At 44.5% G+C, this 18144-nt stretch overlaps 1 protein-coding gene across 4 annotated transcripts in view; it reads right to left on the minus strand.

Moving 5' to 3' along the window:
* The window catches only part of SLX4IP (SLX4 interacting protein), a 181680-nt gene that overhangs the window by 61582 nt on the left and 101954 nt on the right, over positions 1-18144 (minus strand). For all 4 annotated transcript variants that reach the window (XR_009247469.1, XM_058679703.1, XM_058679704.1 and 1 more), the window contains exons 3-4: positions 14075-14164; positions 10393-10513 (exon numbers count right to left, since the gene is read on the minus strand). Coding sequence is in view for 3 of the 4 variants with exons in the window: in XM_058679703.1 (XP_058535686.1) it covers positions 10393-10513; positions 14075-14164 (211 nt within the window). In the remaining variant the exon portion in view is untranslated. The remainder of the gene's footprint in view (positions 1-10392; positions 10514-14074; positions 14165-18144) is intronic.

Raw genomic sequence — 18144 nt, forward strand, 5'->3', positions numbered from 1 at the left:
AAACTTCTACAAGCTAGTGAGAGAGGCCTCAGAAGAAACCAACTCTGGGGCAGGAGTCACGGCACAGTGGACGAAGCCACTGCTTGGGGTTGATGCCTGTATCTCATGTCAGAGTACTGGTTTAAGTCTCAGCTACCTCTCCTTGTGATCCAGCTTCCGGATGACACTCTCCCCTCCACCCCACCCCAAGAAAGCAGCTGACGATGGCCAAAGCACTTAAGGATATGCCACCCAAGTGGGAGACCAGGATGGAATTCCTGGCTCCTCACTGGCCTGCTCCAGCACCAGATGTTGTATCTATTTCATGAGTGAACCAGACAGCATTGGAGATTCTCTCTTTTTCTCCCTTACTCTACCTTCCATACTCACAAATAAACAATTCTTACCAAAGAAAAGAGAAACCAACTCTATGGATACCTTGAGCTCAGACTTCTGATCCCCAGACTGTGAGATGATCAATGCTGGCTAAGTCCCTAAATCTGTGGTGACTGTGGTTGCTCTAGCAGACCAACACACTGTGTGATGGGAAAAAAATCAAGATCTGATGAATAGGGGCCTGACATGAGTCATCTGGAAGGCCTCTCAGCCACTTCACAGATTTGAATCAGGTCACAGATGCATTATCTTTTTGACCGCAGAGTCAGGCATCTCTTAAGTTACACTGCAAGGCCATCCTATAAATCCTTCTCCAGGGACCTGCAGCGGTTTATGAAGGATGTTTGTGCAATGACAAACAGAAAATATGAAAACTTGTAAGGGTGATTAGAAATTTGCTATGAGATCATCCTTAGGGTTCCTGATTGCCGCTGTGTTTTGCCAGCGGGTGATAAATAGAAATCTGATTTAAATTCATCTTACAGAGGCACAGCCGTTCTAGGAGGACTTCCTCTGGTTGTCTTCTCAGTACCTGAGTGTGTAATTGGGATAGATGTTCTCTGCAAGCGAGGGAATCCACACTGGCACTCTGTCTTGGAGTGAATGGTATTAAGTTCATGAAGGACCAGATCAAACTCTAGAGCTCTCCTTCCCCATCAAAATTGTAAGCCAAAAGCACTATGGAATAAAAGGGCTTTATTTATTTATTTATTTATTTTTACTTTATGGAATGAAGGGCTATCCAGGAATATTTTTCACATATTCTTATTTAATACACCCTTTTGTTCTAAGAAGAAGATAGATGGGTCTCGAACAAGGACAGTGATTAATCTGAGTTTCAGGAGGCAGTGTTCTTCCAGAGCCCAGCACTGTAGCACTGAGCATCAGCACTCCAGAGCTGGAAACATCTGTTCCTTTTGCTTTCCCAGAGGCCCACAAGCACAGACACAGATCCTATCTGCTGGCAGACAGCTGTATAGTTTCACAGTCTCATCATTGTTACTATTCTGCTTCAGCAACACCATTCAGGCCCCAGGCTCCTTTAGTCTCTCACTGTCTTGAAGGATATTGTTCATGCTTACTACACTGAAGGCATTATGGCAAAGCTGGCTGGACAGTAAGTGGCACATATTTTGGATATCATGTTAAGACACTGGCATATCAAGCAATAACAGACAAAACTTTTCAAAACAAAGTTTCTGGATGCCCAGTGGTCTAGGGTGTTTGAAAAGCTAATCCAAAGGAAAGCCAGGATTTTACACCAAGCCCCTCTTCTCACCGAGGAATAAACACAGCCTTCAATGGTTAAGTTTGTAAGTAAATCAAGAGAGTGAACCTTGAATGACCAGTAGATAGAAATTTATGATTGGTCAACTGATGGTTCTGTCCAGTACAACGGTATCATCCAGAGGTGAATTGCACATGATATACCTTCACTTGATGGATGAAATAGGAAAGTGTGTCATTAGGAAGAATGTTGACCGGTGTATTTTCAGTCATCTGTTCCACAGGGAGAGAGATCCTGAGCTATGAATATACACTAATGCACTGACAGTGGTTAACTCTATGGAAAGATGGTCAGGGACTCAAAATGGCTGTTCATAAAGAAAAGTTAGAGTAAGAAATATTTGTTTTGTAAATGAATGGTTTCCCAAAGGTACTATTCAGGAGTTCTTGTAATCAGCTGGACAGGATGACTTAGCTCAGGAGTGTTGGCCTGACTGAGTCCATGCGTGATGGGCTCGTGAGCAGTGTGTTCACAGGGCAAGGATGACGTCCTGCTTGGCCTCAGGGACACGGCTGAGATCCACCAAGCACCCAATTTGCCAGCAGCAGCTGTCTTGAGTCTTCTCATCATCTCTCATATCAAAGGGAGATGGGCCAGTGATGGTGGTAGATTTTACCAGACCTCTTCTCATACAAGAGGCAGTACTTTGAACTAAAACGGGCCCTTATTCTGGATTTAGATGAGCTGTATTTCTCCCAGCCACATCTTTCTTGGACTGTGGGAAAGCACCTTTCACCATCACCATCACAGTGCTTCTTACAAAGCAACTCACTTTTTCAGGGAACAAAATAAGGCAGTACACATGTACAATTAAGTAATATTCAAGTGCATGTGGCCATACACGGGTGGAAAAAGTCTATTAAAACTCAGTGAGGATGTAACTGAGAAGCAGGACCTTGTAGAATAGGCTAAATTCTTAATCCAAAAGATCCAACGTGCGCTCTGACCTGATGAGCGTTAGTAGGAAGCTAAGATTGAGTAGAAATGAAACTCCAACTCAGGCATTCCGACATGGAGTGTAGTTATCTCAACTGGTGACTTCATGCTAGGCCTGACATCTGCCCCAACCTTTTATTTCATTTAACTTTTAGTCAACTTCTAGTTGACAAATTAACAAACATGTGAGTTGACTAGGGGGAAATCCTTGCCTGGAGCCAGGATGTGAGTCTCTGGGTCATGCCATTGAGAAGAAATGATGAGTGCATACCCTTTGTGGTTGGCAAAGCTGTATTGTTAGGCAACAGCTTGTGGTTACTGCTTGAAAGTTCATGAAATAGGAAGTCCAAAGTAAAAATGTTAGTGGAAATGTGCAAACTGTGTCCATTCACCCCAGAGGTTTTTCTTTTTTTAAAGATTTATTTTTATTGCAAAGTCAGATATACAAAGAGAAGAAGAGACAGAGAGGAAGATCATCTGTCCAATGATTCACTCTCCTAGTGGCCGCAATGGCTGGTGCTGTGCCGATCTGAAACAGGGAGCCAGCAACTTCCTCCAGGTCTCCCACACGGGTGCAGGAACCCAAGGCTTTGGGCCATCTTCCACTGCTTTCCCAGGCCACAAGCAGGGAGCTGGATAGTAAGTGGGGCTGCCGGGATTAGAACTGGTGCCCATATGGGATCCCAGTGTGGTTAAGGTGAGGACTTTAGCTGCTAGGCCACTGCGCCGGGCCCAACCCGAGTTTTAACTAGCCCCATACGTTCTAATAACTGCACACATAAAAAAAAAAAAAAAAGCTCACCTTGTCAAGGTAAATAATCAAACACTGTGCATCTTTGGCTGGTTTCTAACAGCCATGAGACACAATCTGCCTCGCAGTGGCCTCAGCACGGGTCTGAGTCTGTGGCCATGCTCCAGGCAGTCAGATCTACAGGATGTAGAGGGCCTGAGACTGGCAAGGCTTCTGATCGCTGGTCACGAGCATTCCACTGGCAGTGGGCTTGCTGCATGGATGAAAGCTATGCCCAGAGCGTGGCTGTCAGTGTCAGAATGGGACTTGCTGACCCACCCCGAGATCTTAGGAGCTAGTTAATGTCACCAGCTCCTCTCCACTCTAAAGTCAGACCCATGTGGCCATCTCAAGCACAGATGACACCAATCAAAGGATATTAGGCAACCATGATTCCAGACCATCAAGGTATTCAAGCTGGGAACTATGACTTTTTAGTTTTCAAAAGGCCTCTTTGAGAGCAGAGGTGTGGCTGAACTGGAAGGAAAATCAAGACTTAAGCAAAATTTCACGAGCTGACTAAAAGAGTTGGCCAAGGAAATAACAATAGGAGAAGCAAGGAAACAATGAGAAGAAAAAAGGCAAACAACCCAATATAAACCCAAACTGTAAATATGTAGTTTAGTTGGTAAACACATAAAACTAGAAAAATGCATACAATACTTTTTTTTGATTTTGGACCCATTAGGGTAAAAGTAAAAGCATCAGTGACACTCGGTATTGGCAAAGCTGAGAGGTAAGTTATTCATGAGGTAGAATGGATGACAGTTACACCTTTTAGAAACGTTCATATCATTCTTGCTAAATCCATTTTTAGGTGACCTTTGAAATGAAGGAGGAAGTGGACATCTGACGCAGCAGTTGAGTCACTGAGACCCTGCATCCCACCTGGAACAAAGTGCCTGGTTGGCGTTCTCACTATTCCTCTTCTGATGCAGGGTGACTGATGGCTAGCAAGTCTTCTTCCCTGCTACTCACACAGGAGATTCAGATGGAATTCTGAGCTCCTGACTTTCCTCTGGTCCAGCTCTGGCTTTTGAGGGTATTTGGTGAATGACAGAATGTATAGAATATCTCCACCTGTTTCTCAATTATTTTTAAACAAAGCATTATTTAGTTATTGATTTGAAAGGCAAATGTGACAGAGAGATGGACACAGATATTTCATCTGCTGGTTCATTCCCTGCAATAGGAGGAGGTTGGCCAGGCTGAAGTCAGGAGCAGGATCTCCATCTAGGTGTCGCACATGGCCAACAGGGGCCCAGTGCTGGCAGGCCCATCATCCATTGATAAACTCAAGAGCACTATGAGGAATCAGAAGTGGAGCAGCTGGGACTCAGGCCAGTACTCCACAATGGGGTGAAGACATCGCCAGCAGGAGCATAACCCACCAATACACAATGCCTGACCCCCATCAGTATTTCAAATAAAATGAAAGGTACAGAAATAAAAAGTTAAAAACCCATAGAAGGAATGGTGCTATTGGCAAATACATGTACTGAACTATTTAGAAACATTACTATAAAGGATCTTTGTATCTATTCGTGTGCAATGGTCGAGAAAAACAATGTCAAGGTCATTTATGTTGTGTTTTTAATGAGGAAAACAAAAGCATAAAAAAGACTAAGAGCGCTAGGATAATTAGCAATGTCACCGGGCTGGAGACATCAGCTCATGTGGGACTGTACTCAAGTACTTCTATCAGAGCTAAGGCCCATGACAGTTCTAGGGATCTGGAGACAGAAAAAAGGTAAGAAATACATTTGAATGTGAGAAGATACCCAGTTCCCACCAATCATAACCCAAGTTCATCCGAACCGCGTACATGCTAACAGCACTTACTGCGGAGGAAATAGGCTCAGTCCTGTGGCTGATGGCCTTGAAGCTGCCAATCAAATACGAGACATCTGGGACTGCTGCAGTGACTCAACAAGCTGATTTTCCACCTGCTAGTGCTGGCATTAAGTATGGGAGCCAGTTTGAGTCCCTGCTACTCCACTTCTAATCCAGCTTCCTGCTTATGACCTGGGACAGTAATGAAAGATGGCTCAGGTCCTTGTGCCCCTGAATCTAATGTGGGACATCTGGAGGAAGCCCCTAGTTTTGGATAAGCTCAGCTCCAGTCATGTGGCCATTCGAGGAGTGAAACAGTAGATGAAAGATCTTTCTCCCTGCCTCTTCTCTCTGTAAATCTGCCTCTCAACAAAAATAAATCAAGCTTTTGATAAAACTAAAGAAAAAAATTTAAGGAAGGCTTGGAGAGTGGCTGAGAACAGGCAGTCCGATACGGGTATTTAACACCAAGGAATAGATAAAAGATGCTTTCAGTGTGTATTGCCAGTGATGCCATTGCTGTATATGACAGTGGTATGCCATTGTGTGTGAAAACCTTGTCCTTGCAGGTGTCTTGGTCTGCACGGCCTAGAGCATCATGGTCCCTGGTCATCTATGAAAAGCAGGCTGGTAGAGGGTGAACAGTGTCCCTATCTTTCAGAAACTGTCGTGTGCTGTAAGGGCAAACATTCACTGGGTTGTCCGTTACACAGCAAGGCGATGCAGACAACAAAAGTTCAAACATGACTTGCCACAAAGAGTCAATCCTCATCCCTAAGGGAAGTGAGAAGGGCAGGAAAACCGATAATGAAACAGTTACAATACAACGCGATAAAGCCTGGAAAAGCATGAAGTAACTTGGGAACAGAGAAAAAGTGAAACTGAGGAAGACTATGGAGAATTAATATTTAAAGTGTGTCTTACCAATCAGACAGAAGTGTGCCAGGCAAAGCAAGACCTTTATAAATGTAAAAGCACAGTGGCATAAAGGACATGGGATCATAGGAAATAGGAGGCGATACGGCACATACGGCAATCCTTGATCTTCCCAGGACAGGGAAAAACATGATCCCTTTGGAATGTCACCTGTTTTTAAGCACCTGCAGCTAGCCAGGAACCGAGCTCCATGCCAGACAGAGGAGAGAATAAAGGGCCACTGTGTCCTTGCAGGTCTGACACATTTGTGGAGAAGACAGTGTTGGTCAGTGATGTGAACGAAGGTCCATGGTTCCTGGGGGCTCGTGACAGAGGGGTACACTGACAGGATAAGCTTCCCCAGGGAGTACACTTTGACCAGAAGAATGGCTTCAGAAGAAAGGACTCAGATCCGCTGTGGCTAGACTAAGGAAGGAGGAGCGAGTGGTCCAAGGAGCAGACACACGCATCTTCAGGGGATGATGCTGAAGGGCTCCAGGTAAAGGGACACCAGGTGAGATGAAGTATGGATGGAAGGTGGTGCGCCTCCGGCCAGAGCAGGTGCACACGAAGCCAGTCAGGGGACTGCTGTGCTTGTCCCTGTGTCAAGGCTGAGGCAGCAGCATGGACTGGTGGGTGGCACCAAAGAACTGAACATCATGACACAGAAGCAGGGAGGCGAGGGAAGATGAAGTCTTCACACCAGGTTTACTCGTGAGGAGATGTACGGAACGCATCTCCTATCCAATGCTACAACGGACTGTTTCCTCTGGCAAATGACTATGCTCTTTTTTTTTTTTTTTTCACTACATGGAATCCCAGCATTCCTTCCACTAATGACCACTGGAGACTGCCCGGGGCAAAGAGGGCTTCTCCTTGGCTGGAAAACGAGCCAAGTGAAAAGCAAATGACAAGCTGAGAAGAATGATGTCATATATGGTATATATTATCGTGATCCTTAAAGATCAATCACAAACTAGAAAAAAAAACATGATCTAGAAATATCATGAAGAACTTAAAGTATGTGCATATAATATATATATATATATAATTGGAATGTTCACAGTGAAACTATTATATGCAATCTAAAAATATTCCACCAATAAATTTAGAGTACAGACATTCAATGGCACATTATGCAAAGCAGCAATGTGGACCCCCAAAGAGTCAAAATAATCTTGAAAAACAACAGAAAAATTAGAAAGCACAGACTTGTGATTTGAAGACCTGCTGCGAAGTTCTGGTAATCAAAGCAGTGCACCACTGGTATAATGACAGACACACAATGAGTAAAGCAGAAAAAGATCTCTGAAAAAATTGCCATTTCAATGACTTTCACTGAGTGCCGTGACTACACCTTGGAGAAAAGGACATGCTGTTCAGACAATGCTACTGGGACATCGGACTATCCAGGACAAAAGAATAAAACCAGACTCGTAAACCATATATAAAAATTAACTCAAAATGGATCAAATATCTAAATGTAAGGGCTAATTCTATGCAATTCTAAAAAATGGGGAAAGACTCATGACATTGTATTTAGCAATTATTTCTTTCATATGACAGGAAAAACAGGCAATGAAAGAAAAAACCCACATAAATTGGCTATGTTAAAACTAATCTCTGTTGTGTGTCAGGAGACCTACCATGAGAGTAAAAACACCACACAGAATGGAAGAAGAGGCTTTCAGATCAACTGACAAAGAGATTACTACTAAAAAAAATGAAGTCTTGGGCCCAGCGCAGTGGCCTAGTGGCTAAAGTCCTCGCCTTGAATGCATTGGGATCCCATATGGGTGCCAGTTCTAATCCCGGCAGCTCCACTTCCCATCCAGCTCCCTGCTTGTGGCCTGGGAAAGAAGTCATGGATGGCCCAAAACCTTGGGATCCTACACTGGCCTGGGAGACCTGGAGGAAGTTCCTGGCTCCTGGCTTCGGACTGGTGCAGCACCGGCCGTTGTGGCCACTTGGGGAGTGAATCATTGGACGAATGATCTTCCTCTCTGTCTCTCCTCCTCTCTGTATATCTGACTTTGTAATAAAAATAAATAAATCTTAAAAAAAATGAAGTCTTTAAACAAGAAAGTAAGAACAAACAGTCCAATTAAAAAATGCACAGAAGACATATTTGTTTTATTTCTTAAAACAGACATCACTAATGGCCAGGGCTGGTGCTATGGCATAACAGTAAAGCTGCCACAGGTGACCCTGGCAGCCTGCAGGGGTGCTGGTTGGAGTCCGGTTACTGCACTTCCCATCCAGGTGGCGGTGACGAATGCTTCAGTGCTCAGTGTTACTAAACGTCTATCCCTGGACATGACTAACAGCAGATTTTGTTATGTCTATTTTATTACAATGAAAGTTTTGGGCTTGATGCAGTAGTCTAATGGCTAAAAATCCCTGCCTTGCACATGTCGGGCTCTCTCATGTCCCAGCTGCTCCATTTCCCATCCAGCTCCCTGCTTGTGGCCTGGGAAAGCAGTCAAGGACGTCCCAAAGCCTCTGGACCCTGCACCTGCATGGGAGACCTGGAGGAAGCTCCTGGCTCCTGGCTTCGGACTGGCTCAGCTCTGGCTGTTGTGGCCACTTGAGGAGTGAACCAGAGGATGGAAGATCTTTCTGTCTCTCCTTCCCTCCGTAATGTTGCCTTTCCAATAAAAATAAATAAATCTTCAAAAAAAGCTTTTTGAAAATGCTGAGGTGTGTGAGAAGATTTCTTAAGTATTTTAGGTGAGAAATATGGTTCACAAAATAGGCACATAATCACAGTAAGATAATTTTCTCTTTAAAAATAAAATTTCCTTCCCATGTAAGTCCAAGAAAGGCTCTAATTTTTCATTTTGGGACCAGACTAAATCTCCTTCCGGTGAGAAAGTGTGGGAAATGGATTATTTAGCATGCTCTACTCAGCAGTGAGGCTGAGAATCGTTACTGAGTAAGCCAACTAGCATCTACCACACTGCAGGTAGGGACAACTTTGGACCAGGTCAGCAGCGTCACCCGTCACCCTGGGGATGGAGAGTACTGCCACTGAGCAAGTGCACTGCCTGCCACACTGATGAGCGGGGCACTGGCCCCAGTCCTTCTCCCAACAGGAAGGGGGGCCAGCCAGATGTTCTGGGATACAAAAGGCTTGTATTCCTATGGTTTTTGCTTCCCCCCCACCCCCAAGACCCATTATACTAATGGGAGACAAAGTAGAAAGTACGACATAATACAAAATTGTTTGGACTGAAAATTCCTTTTGCTCAAGGCTTCCACTTTGGGTTAACTTTGTTCTGCCTGCCTCATCTCCAGCAGTGTGCACAGGGGATCTTGGACTCCCTCAGAGGGGGCTCTGCACACACAGTGTTGTGCTGGTGTGATCCGGTTCACAGGAGCCCAGACACTACCTTCTGAGAGCTACCTGGGCTGCCTGCGTTCACGTAACAGCGGTGTGAAATGCTGCCCTACACTTTGAAGAACTGAAAACCCCAACACTGGCAGAGGAGATAGAACACTGGGGTGGCAGTGAGAAGAGTTAGGCCTGGGTTCAGCTTCTGCTGCTTCGCGCCCAGTTTTGTGCAACATGTCATTGAACCTGGCCTGGGACTGGGCATGGCCACAGGACAAAAGGGATACTGAGTACACAGGATGGCCTCTGTCCTCTGGAAGATGAGGTGCACCTGGCTCACTCCCAGCATCCTCACCTATAACTTACAGTGGCTGCTATCCATGCAGACAGCGGACAGCATAAGGACCTCAACCAGATTGCCCTTCAAGTTGGTGGGTGGGCTTGTGAATTTTTTCTTGGTAGGAGGTACCCCAACACTGTTCCATCTTATGCTAGTTAGCACAACCCAAACTGCTTGTAGATGTTATCAAACATCCCAAGGGGATTAGAGTGACCTCATTTGAGAAACTCTGAATTAGGCTGGCATATTTGAAAACATTTTTTAAAAGTCCAAGGCCCCAAATCAATTTTAGTCTGCATTAACATAAGTCCATTTGTAAGATTACAAGTCAGGAAAATCCTTTAAAGAATTCAGTTTCCTTTGGAATGTTTTATTTGCTATTTTTATTTATTTTCCCTACCATTAAAAGCCCTTTGGGGCTCTCTGGTTAATTTTCTTTACTCAAACAAAGTATTTTCATTACAACATATTTTTAAATGTATCACTCAACTAACATGACAATTGGAGTCCAGCACGGTTGCCATATCTACAAAGCAGAAATTTCATTTTCTTTGTGTAAAATCAAAGTGCTCTGTGCCTACCTTTTAAGGACAAGGGATTGGATCTTGTGAATTCAGTACTTGATGGCTTGTGTTGTTTACGAACTTCCAAGTATTCCTTAATTCTTGAATCAATGGTTTCTTTTAACAGTAAACAGATTTCCTAAAGCAAACAAACACGCAAAAAAGTTGGATATAAATTTCTAATTCAATGTGATGCAAAAAAGTTAGCACAGAACATACTAAAAAATCAACAATGAACAGTTTATTGCGTTTGAATGCTCATTTGGCTATGAATGCTGACAGGAATGCTCCGTGGGCTCGTGGACAAGCGGGCAGTTTTAAATTTGTTGCTGAGATGTATTGGAAACCAGGAGGTTGGCTCACTGTAAAATCTGGGAAATTGATTTCTGTTCTTTCTGCCTCAGTTTCACATTTCTAAAAGGACCACAGAAATGCGTCCATGTGTCAGAGTGAGGAGGCGGTGCGATTAGCAAGGCAGAGGATGTTTCTGGGTAAGTACCAGCGACTGCTGTGACCAAAAGCAAAGAAGCAAGTGCAGCCAACGCTGACTGGGCGGCAAGGGCCCCAAGCGATGATCCTTGCAGGCACCCCCAGTACATGGCAGGTTGCAGAGGAGAAGGGGTGTACAGTATCCAGCAAATGGCCTGGGGCCCATCTCACAGCCCAATGACTGCGGTCAAATATGCAGATCCAGCGTGCCAAGACCCTCCGATAGTTCAAGAGGAGCCAGAAAGAGTGATTTTGATATAATAATCTCACATTTTCACCTTAGTTTAAAAAGTCCTAATCCTCAGGCCAGCATTGTAGGATAGTGAGTGAAGCCACGGTCTGTGACACCAGGTATCCTTCTGGGTACCTGCTCTTGTCCTGGCTGCTCCGTTTCTGATCCAGCTCCCTGTGACCCGTGAATGGCAGAAAAAGATGGTCCAGGCATTGGGGATTTTGCCACCCATGTGGGAGACCTGACGGATACTCCTTGCTCCTGGCTTCTGCCTGGTCCAGCCCTGGCTGCTGCAGCCATCTGAGGCGTGAACCAGCAGAGGGAAGAACTCTGTCTCTTTCTAGCTCTTAATCTAAATTTCCTTATCTGGCAGTTCCTGATGGCAGGCTTGTAAATCTATGAAAGAAGAAAGAGTAGTGAGGAAGAGGGTCCGCAGAGGACTGGACATCAGTCAACTTCCCTGCTCTTGCTGATGACACTGTAAATGCTTGCTTGCTCTTGTAAAGACTGTATCCAAAATCTCTACTAACAAGGAAAACCGTTTAATCGATCTTACCTCTGTAGATTAATACTTATTACAGAACAGAAACACATGGTTTTAATTCAGTTTCAATCAACATACTCTAAAAAAAAAGTTGACTCTAAATATGTCAACTTTTATATATTGATACTATTTATAAAAAGGAAAACAAAAACTTAAAAGCCCAACCATAGAACACGAAGATATTCTGTGTGTCGTTGCCTAGATTACCAGGAAAATGCAACCTAATATAGGAAAAGAGGGGAAAATCCTGCAGAAATCTGTTTCTTGGTTTCAATGCAGAACCAACCAGTACAGGCCGAAAATCCTAGCTCAATTCCCAAGGACGGCCGCAGACTGGGCTGCCCAGGTCACCTGCACCTTTTCACTGGTTGCTGGCTGATGCCCTCTTTGCCGATCTCTGAGAATCTTCCTGAGTTAAAAGCATAAAGTTTTCAGCTGCTCTGAAGGGTAGTGGGGGTAAAACTCTTCCTCCCAAGGAAATACCTCAAACACTGAGGAAAACTCTCAATGGACTTCATCAATCTGAGTTCTCCCCTCTCCTGCTTTTCAAGATGCCCTGTGGAACACAGAGCTCTCCCTTTACAGTGGGTGTCTTGGCACTGTTCACTCAACAGAAAGTCAGGCTTGCCTTCTACTGTTGTTTTAGTAATTCAAGAATTTCGCTTCACATGCAGGGTTCAATGATGACTGAGCTAGAAAATATGTGAAAGACATACATGGAAACAAGGATTGTTAAAATTTGGTTATAAACGCCCTATAAGGCTAGAACTAAAAATAGTGTGACAAAAATAAAGCTGAGGTCCATCCACACAAACTTTCTCCCTGTGCTTATGGGGCTTTTCTTCTGTGAGTCAGGTTTGATGGACGAAAGGTAGACTGTGTACAGTGCGGTCACGACACCCCACACCACGTTCAGTGAAGCCGGCTCCAAGAACCAAGGAAACGCAAGAAAATGCCCACTCCCAGCCATACCTGGACAGCCAGGAAGACCAAGTGAAAACCCACAGGCAAGAAAGGAAGTGAGGCACAGGTGTCACCTCCAGGTTAGCAGAGGGTCTATGTGCATTCCCCTAGGTCACAAACTGGACAGTCTGACAGTCTGGGCCAGACTACTCCGGCTGCACTCCAAACAAATGAATGTTTGCTTAATGCATGTAATGGCTCCTTTATCTAGAAAGGGGATTGGCTGGACTTCCACTACATAAAATGACTGCAGTTGCTATCGAACTGGCTGCTCATGAGTCCCACTCCCCGGATCATCTGAGGATAGATAGGGTGATGGGGAAGTACTGAAACAGCAGACTTACGCTTGGTCACATCTTTTCCTCATCTCCCCTTTCTCCTATCTTAGACACACACAGAGACCACCTGAGCACAATGCTTACATCAGCGGACATGTATGTTAAGGGGGACAACGTGAAGGCAGAGCAGCAAAGCATCCACTCTGCCATGAGAGGAACACTGGCTTGCCAGCATGGCCTGTCTCCTGCAGCAAGCCCTCTCGGGCATGTGCATCTTTGCTAAGTCATGCCCCGCTGCCCTCAAGTAGGTACTATGTGGAGTCACGCACCTGCATGTGGCACCCTGAAGAAAAGGTAGCTTCATGCTTCGGCTAGGACGTGATTCACACATCCACAGCTTTATGTTAAAGCATTCCACAGCAACTGTGCCCCAGGGTAAAACGGATTATTAAAGAGCACCACAAAAGGCTTAAGGCTGGGATGGGAAAACTGGGAGAGAAGAGAGGAAATTCTGGACCTGGGATGGGGGATTTTACAAGACTGGTGGCAGACTTCGAGTCAGAAGATGTTCGGGTGAGGTCCCCTCAGGTGACTGTTACTCATGTTGGAGAAATGAATGAACTGATTTGAATCATGGGGCAAGCTAAAGCTTGGAACCGCACAAAGGTAAGCGGCAGCAGGAGATGTATGGCTGCCAAATGAATTCCGAAGAAAAGAGCCCAGGTTGTTTACCTGAAGGATAAATGCCAGCCTGCTGAACCCTGTGCCTGCCCTGTGTCAGCTTCAGGGCGACAGGTATCGCTGACAACAGTGCCTGCCTTGGCCTGCTGATATCCCCTTTGGGGTGCTGGTCGGGGTGCAGTTTCTCATGACCTCTAGAGGCCGGCCCAGAGCATTCTGGCATGCCGTTGGGTCCCTTCCCTGCACGTGGGGAAGGAGGCTGAGGCTCAAGGAGCTCAAATATGCTTTCCCCACGGTGGGCCGTGAATGACCAGCGTGGGAGAAGGAACCACCATTTGCATCCTGATGCAGGCTCAGGAGGACAAAAGGGTGCTGGAAGATAACAATGAGGACTTCAGACGGCTGTGAGAGAGCAGCCTTGTCTCAACCTCCCTATCTGCTTCAGGTGCTCAGTCTGTCACTCACAAGCAGCAGCAGCACACTTGTATTAAACAGTAGAAAGTTCTGTAGTACCTCTTTCTTGTGTTCGGAAAACCAGCTGGTATCTTTGCTTGAATCTTGCGGTGATACGTGGAGATCCACCAGGACAGCAAAATTCCCACACTGAAAGACATCAGTGGCAGCATCAGTGTCTGTGCAGCTCATGGCCGGCAAACAATGAGAGAAAATCTCCCAAATTCCTATGTGGTTGCTCACGATGAAACTGTAGCCAAGCGCACTATGGACAGAAATCTTCCTATGGGACAGGGCCACAGGTCAACACTCACTCCCTTCCCTAAATGTAAAGCCTGTGGTGGAAACACTATTCATCGGAATAGGAACAACAACAAGCCATCTTTGTGCCACACCTAGCAAGGGGATGCCCAGACATCCCAGTGGCACCTGGAGGATCATCAAACACAGAGAAGTGAAGTAGGTCACTGCAAAACAGGCTTGAGATGATTCTGTGCCAGGGGATTTCTTTTCTCTAAGCAGGAAAGAACAGATACAAACCATAGCGTTTATTAGGTAGACGAAACGATTGGCTGGTGCAGACATCTGGAACTAGACATAACGTAAGAAAGAATGAGAAAGAATCAAGGAGAAGGTAGTCGAACCTGGGTGTTTGCCATCTAAATTCAAGTTCCAGTAGAATATGCTATAAGAGGCAGTCTTTGGTGCTGGTTGGGACATCTGCACTTCATATCAGTGAGAAGCAGCTCTGCTTCCAACTCCAACTTCCTGCTACTGCAAACCCTGAGAGCCAGCAGGTTGAGGCCCAGCTTCCTGACTTCAGCTCTAGTTGTTGCAGGCATTTGAGAGAGTGAACCAGTAGAAGGAGACCTGTTTCTCTTTCAAATAAAATAAATATGTCTCCAAATGCCATAGAGCCTGCCTCTGTCCTTAGTCTAGAGGCCAGCATTTTAGGAAAATGGAGCTATCTGCTATATCCCGTAGCATGGCTAATGACTGCATGTGGCAACTGAGTCCCTGAAGTAGGGCTGTTTCGAGATTCTAGGTTTTTAATTTTAATAGCCACAGGCAGCTCCTTATTTGATAGCATGGCTGTGGCTCCTGCAAAATTGCACAGCTTTATAAATCCTCACATTTTATGAGTAATTTCCGATAGTCACAGGACACAGTGGGTGAATCAATCTGGAAAGGAACTGAAGACCAAGACTGTAGGTTGGGGTTCAGTCTGCAGCCCCCAGGGAAAAGTCACATTAGCCTCCCTTTCGTTGAACAAATGCTTAGAAACCTCTGTGCTGTGACTCAGAGGACAAAAAGAAAGTTTGAACAAATGGTGTCAGAACATTAGACGTTAATATGGAGAGAAAAGAGACTTGACACCTCATGCAAACCACACACACGTGGGAGAAACAGAGAAGTTACATGTGGCTCAGGAATTGGGACAGACGCATGATACAAGAGGACAGTAACATGAAGTGCAGTGAGGTGTAAATGGGCGCTCTTAGTATTACCACCTTAGAGATGTGTACTAACAAAGAGGAAAGGGTTGGAGATGGATCATAGACTCCAACACAAAAGCCAAAACAATCTTCCGTGGCATAGCAGGTTTCTTAGGACCCACAAAGCACTCAATAGTGAAGAAAAATCACTACATTGGACATTGTCAGAACTAAAGCCTTCTGTTCACCACAAAACACCATTAATAAGATGCATATGTATACCACAGACTGGGAAAAATGTATTAACACAGATATATTTGCTTTTATGTAGGACATAAAGAACTAGTATACAAAATACATAAAGAACTCCTACAAATGGCTATTAAAAAATAAATAACACAAGCCTGCACAGACGTCTCACAAGCAAGATAAATGGGTAATCAAAAACCACATTAAAAAAAAAAGGATTCAACATCATAAGGCAAAGGCAAATTTGACACGCTAAGAGACACAACCACGGCACTCTCCGGAATGATGAAAACGTAAAAGGACGACAACATCACACGTTGGCAAAGATACATATCAGTGCAAGCCCTCATACAGTGCTGGCAGGAGCACAAAATGGCCCTCCCACTTTGGTGGGTAAATAATTTGCCCGTTTGCCACAGTTAAGCATATTATTTATTTATAGTACCAACAATTCCACCCTGGGTGTTTATCCAAGAGCTATAATGCATGCATGCACACCAAGGCGCACACACAGATGCTCGTTTTACTCCTAACAATCAATACCAAAGACAACTTCAAAGCCTATCCACAGGAGATTAAACAAATTATGATGTATTAGGAAAATAAAGAAATTCTAGTTTAGTCATGCAGTGGAATGCTGCTCACCCCAGCCTACTGGCACATGCAGTGTGAACTCCTCTCAAGAATATTACATTGAGAAAAAGAAGTCAGAAGAAGATACAGCGTACAATTCCACTTATGTAAAATTCCAAAACGGCAGAACCAAAGCACGGTGGATGAAATCAGAACCGTGATTGCCCAGGGTGGCACTGGTTTAGAACTGGCACAAGGAAATCATGTGGCAACGGTAACATTGTACATCTTGATGTGGCATCTTTGGCACACAGCTAAGATTGGTTCCTATTAGTGTAGATAAGCGGAAACAGCAAAATAATGTTTGCAAATTATTTGATTTGAAAGTTGGGGTGTAGAGAAAAGGAATGCATATCCATTTGCTAGTTCATATTCAAATGGTGCCAATGACTGATAGCAAGAACTCACTGCAGGTCTCCCATGGGTGGTAGGGACACAACGAACGAGCCATCGTCGTCGTCTACTTGGGGTGTACATTGGCAGGAAGCTGGGATGGGGCTTGGGGCTATGATGTCAGCCTACTCATTCTGATAAGGGATGTAGATGTCTTAATCCCTAAGCCAAATGCTCATGCCTAAATAACTTTTAAATACATCCATTTTGTTGACAGGTGTGTGAAACCAAAACGAAGTTTGCTGGGTAATAATCCATGAAGAATGGTGGAAGACGTTCTCTCATGATGTGAAAGAGTGCATCCTAACCTACTGAGTAGGTTGGTATGTTGCAACCAGCATTTCATTTTGAATGCAAGAGAATACTACAATGCAATAAAAAATATCAATCTGTTACAAGGTGAGGTCCAGATCAGTTTTGGGAAATACTGATAGCGTGTTCTGGGTTATGATGGAAATCCCAGTTCCTACTGTGGGTTGAGATCAAAACAGCTTAGAAATCATACTCCAGTGTACTGTTATTTCTAAAGTTTCTGATAACAGTTTCAACCATGAAGGCGTATGCTGCCACCAGGTGGAGGGTGCGTGCCACAACGACCTGCATCAGCCCCCGGGGATATTAACCTTTAGTGTGCTATGGACCTCTTCTTTACCTAGTTGTGAAGCTGATGAAACGTACTCAGAACGTTTTTAAATGCATAAAAGACAACATACTTAAAAAAAAAAAAAAGCCTGACTGAACTGAAGTACAGTTACCAAAGTTCCCCCAGATCTGTGATACAATATATGTACTTGTTTATGAAGTCACAGCATCACATCACAGGATGCTGGATCCAGAGACTTCTAGAAAGCCAAGGCAGCGATGAGCATCTGTGATATTCTCAGGTCTCTGAAATAACCACAATCTGCAAAGAGCTGTAAATTCCAGCGGTGAGAGCTATTTCCAACACACGGTTTCAATCCTATTTGCATGAAGGAGAAAACATATAAATGATAGCTTAGCCAAAAGAAAGGTATTTCTTTTTTTTATTCTCCATCCAAGTCAGACAATCCTCTGAAGTGTACAACAGGTCCACTTCTGCTCAGGTATTGTGGAGTAAAATCCCTTCCAAACTAGCTGTCAGGCGCCTCACACATTTTTTTATTTTCCTGGAATTCCTTATTGATATTTTCCACCCCGCTTCCTCAGTCTAAACTAGGTTCTCTGCTACACTTTCATTTGCACACTGATCCTTAAAATAGTTTAAAAACATATCGATGCTTGAACAGCTCCATGATATCATGTCACTTCTGAAAGGATTAAAGTTTGGTGCGGTCTTTAACATCACATTTGTGGCGCTGGCATCTCCTATATCAGAATGCCCGACGCTTCCAAGTTCAGTGTCCCGGGAGGTAGCAGGTGCCGGATTCAGAGCTCAGG

The sequence above is a fragment of the Ochotona princeps genome, chromosome 22 (genome assembly GCF_030435755.1).
Source record: "Ochotona princeps isolate mOchPri1 chromosome 22, mOchPri1.hap1, whole genome shotgun sequence".
NCBI lineage: Eukaryota > Metazoa > Chordata > Mammalia > Lagomorpha > Ochotonidae > Ochotona > Ochotona princeps.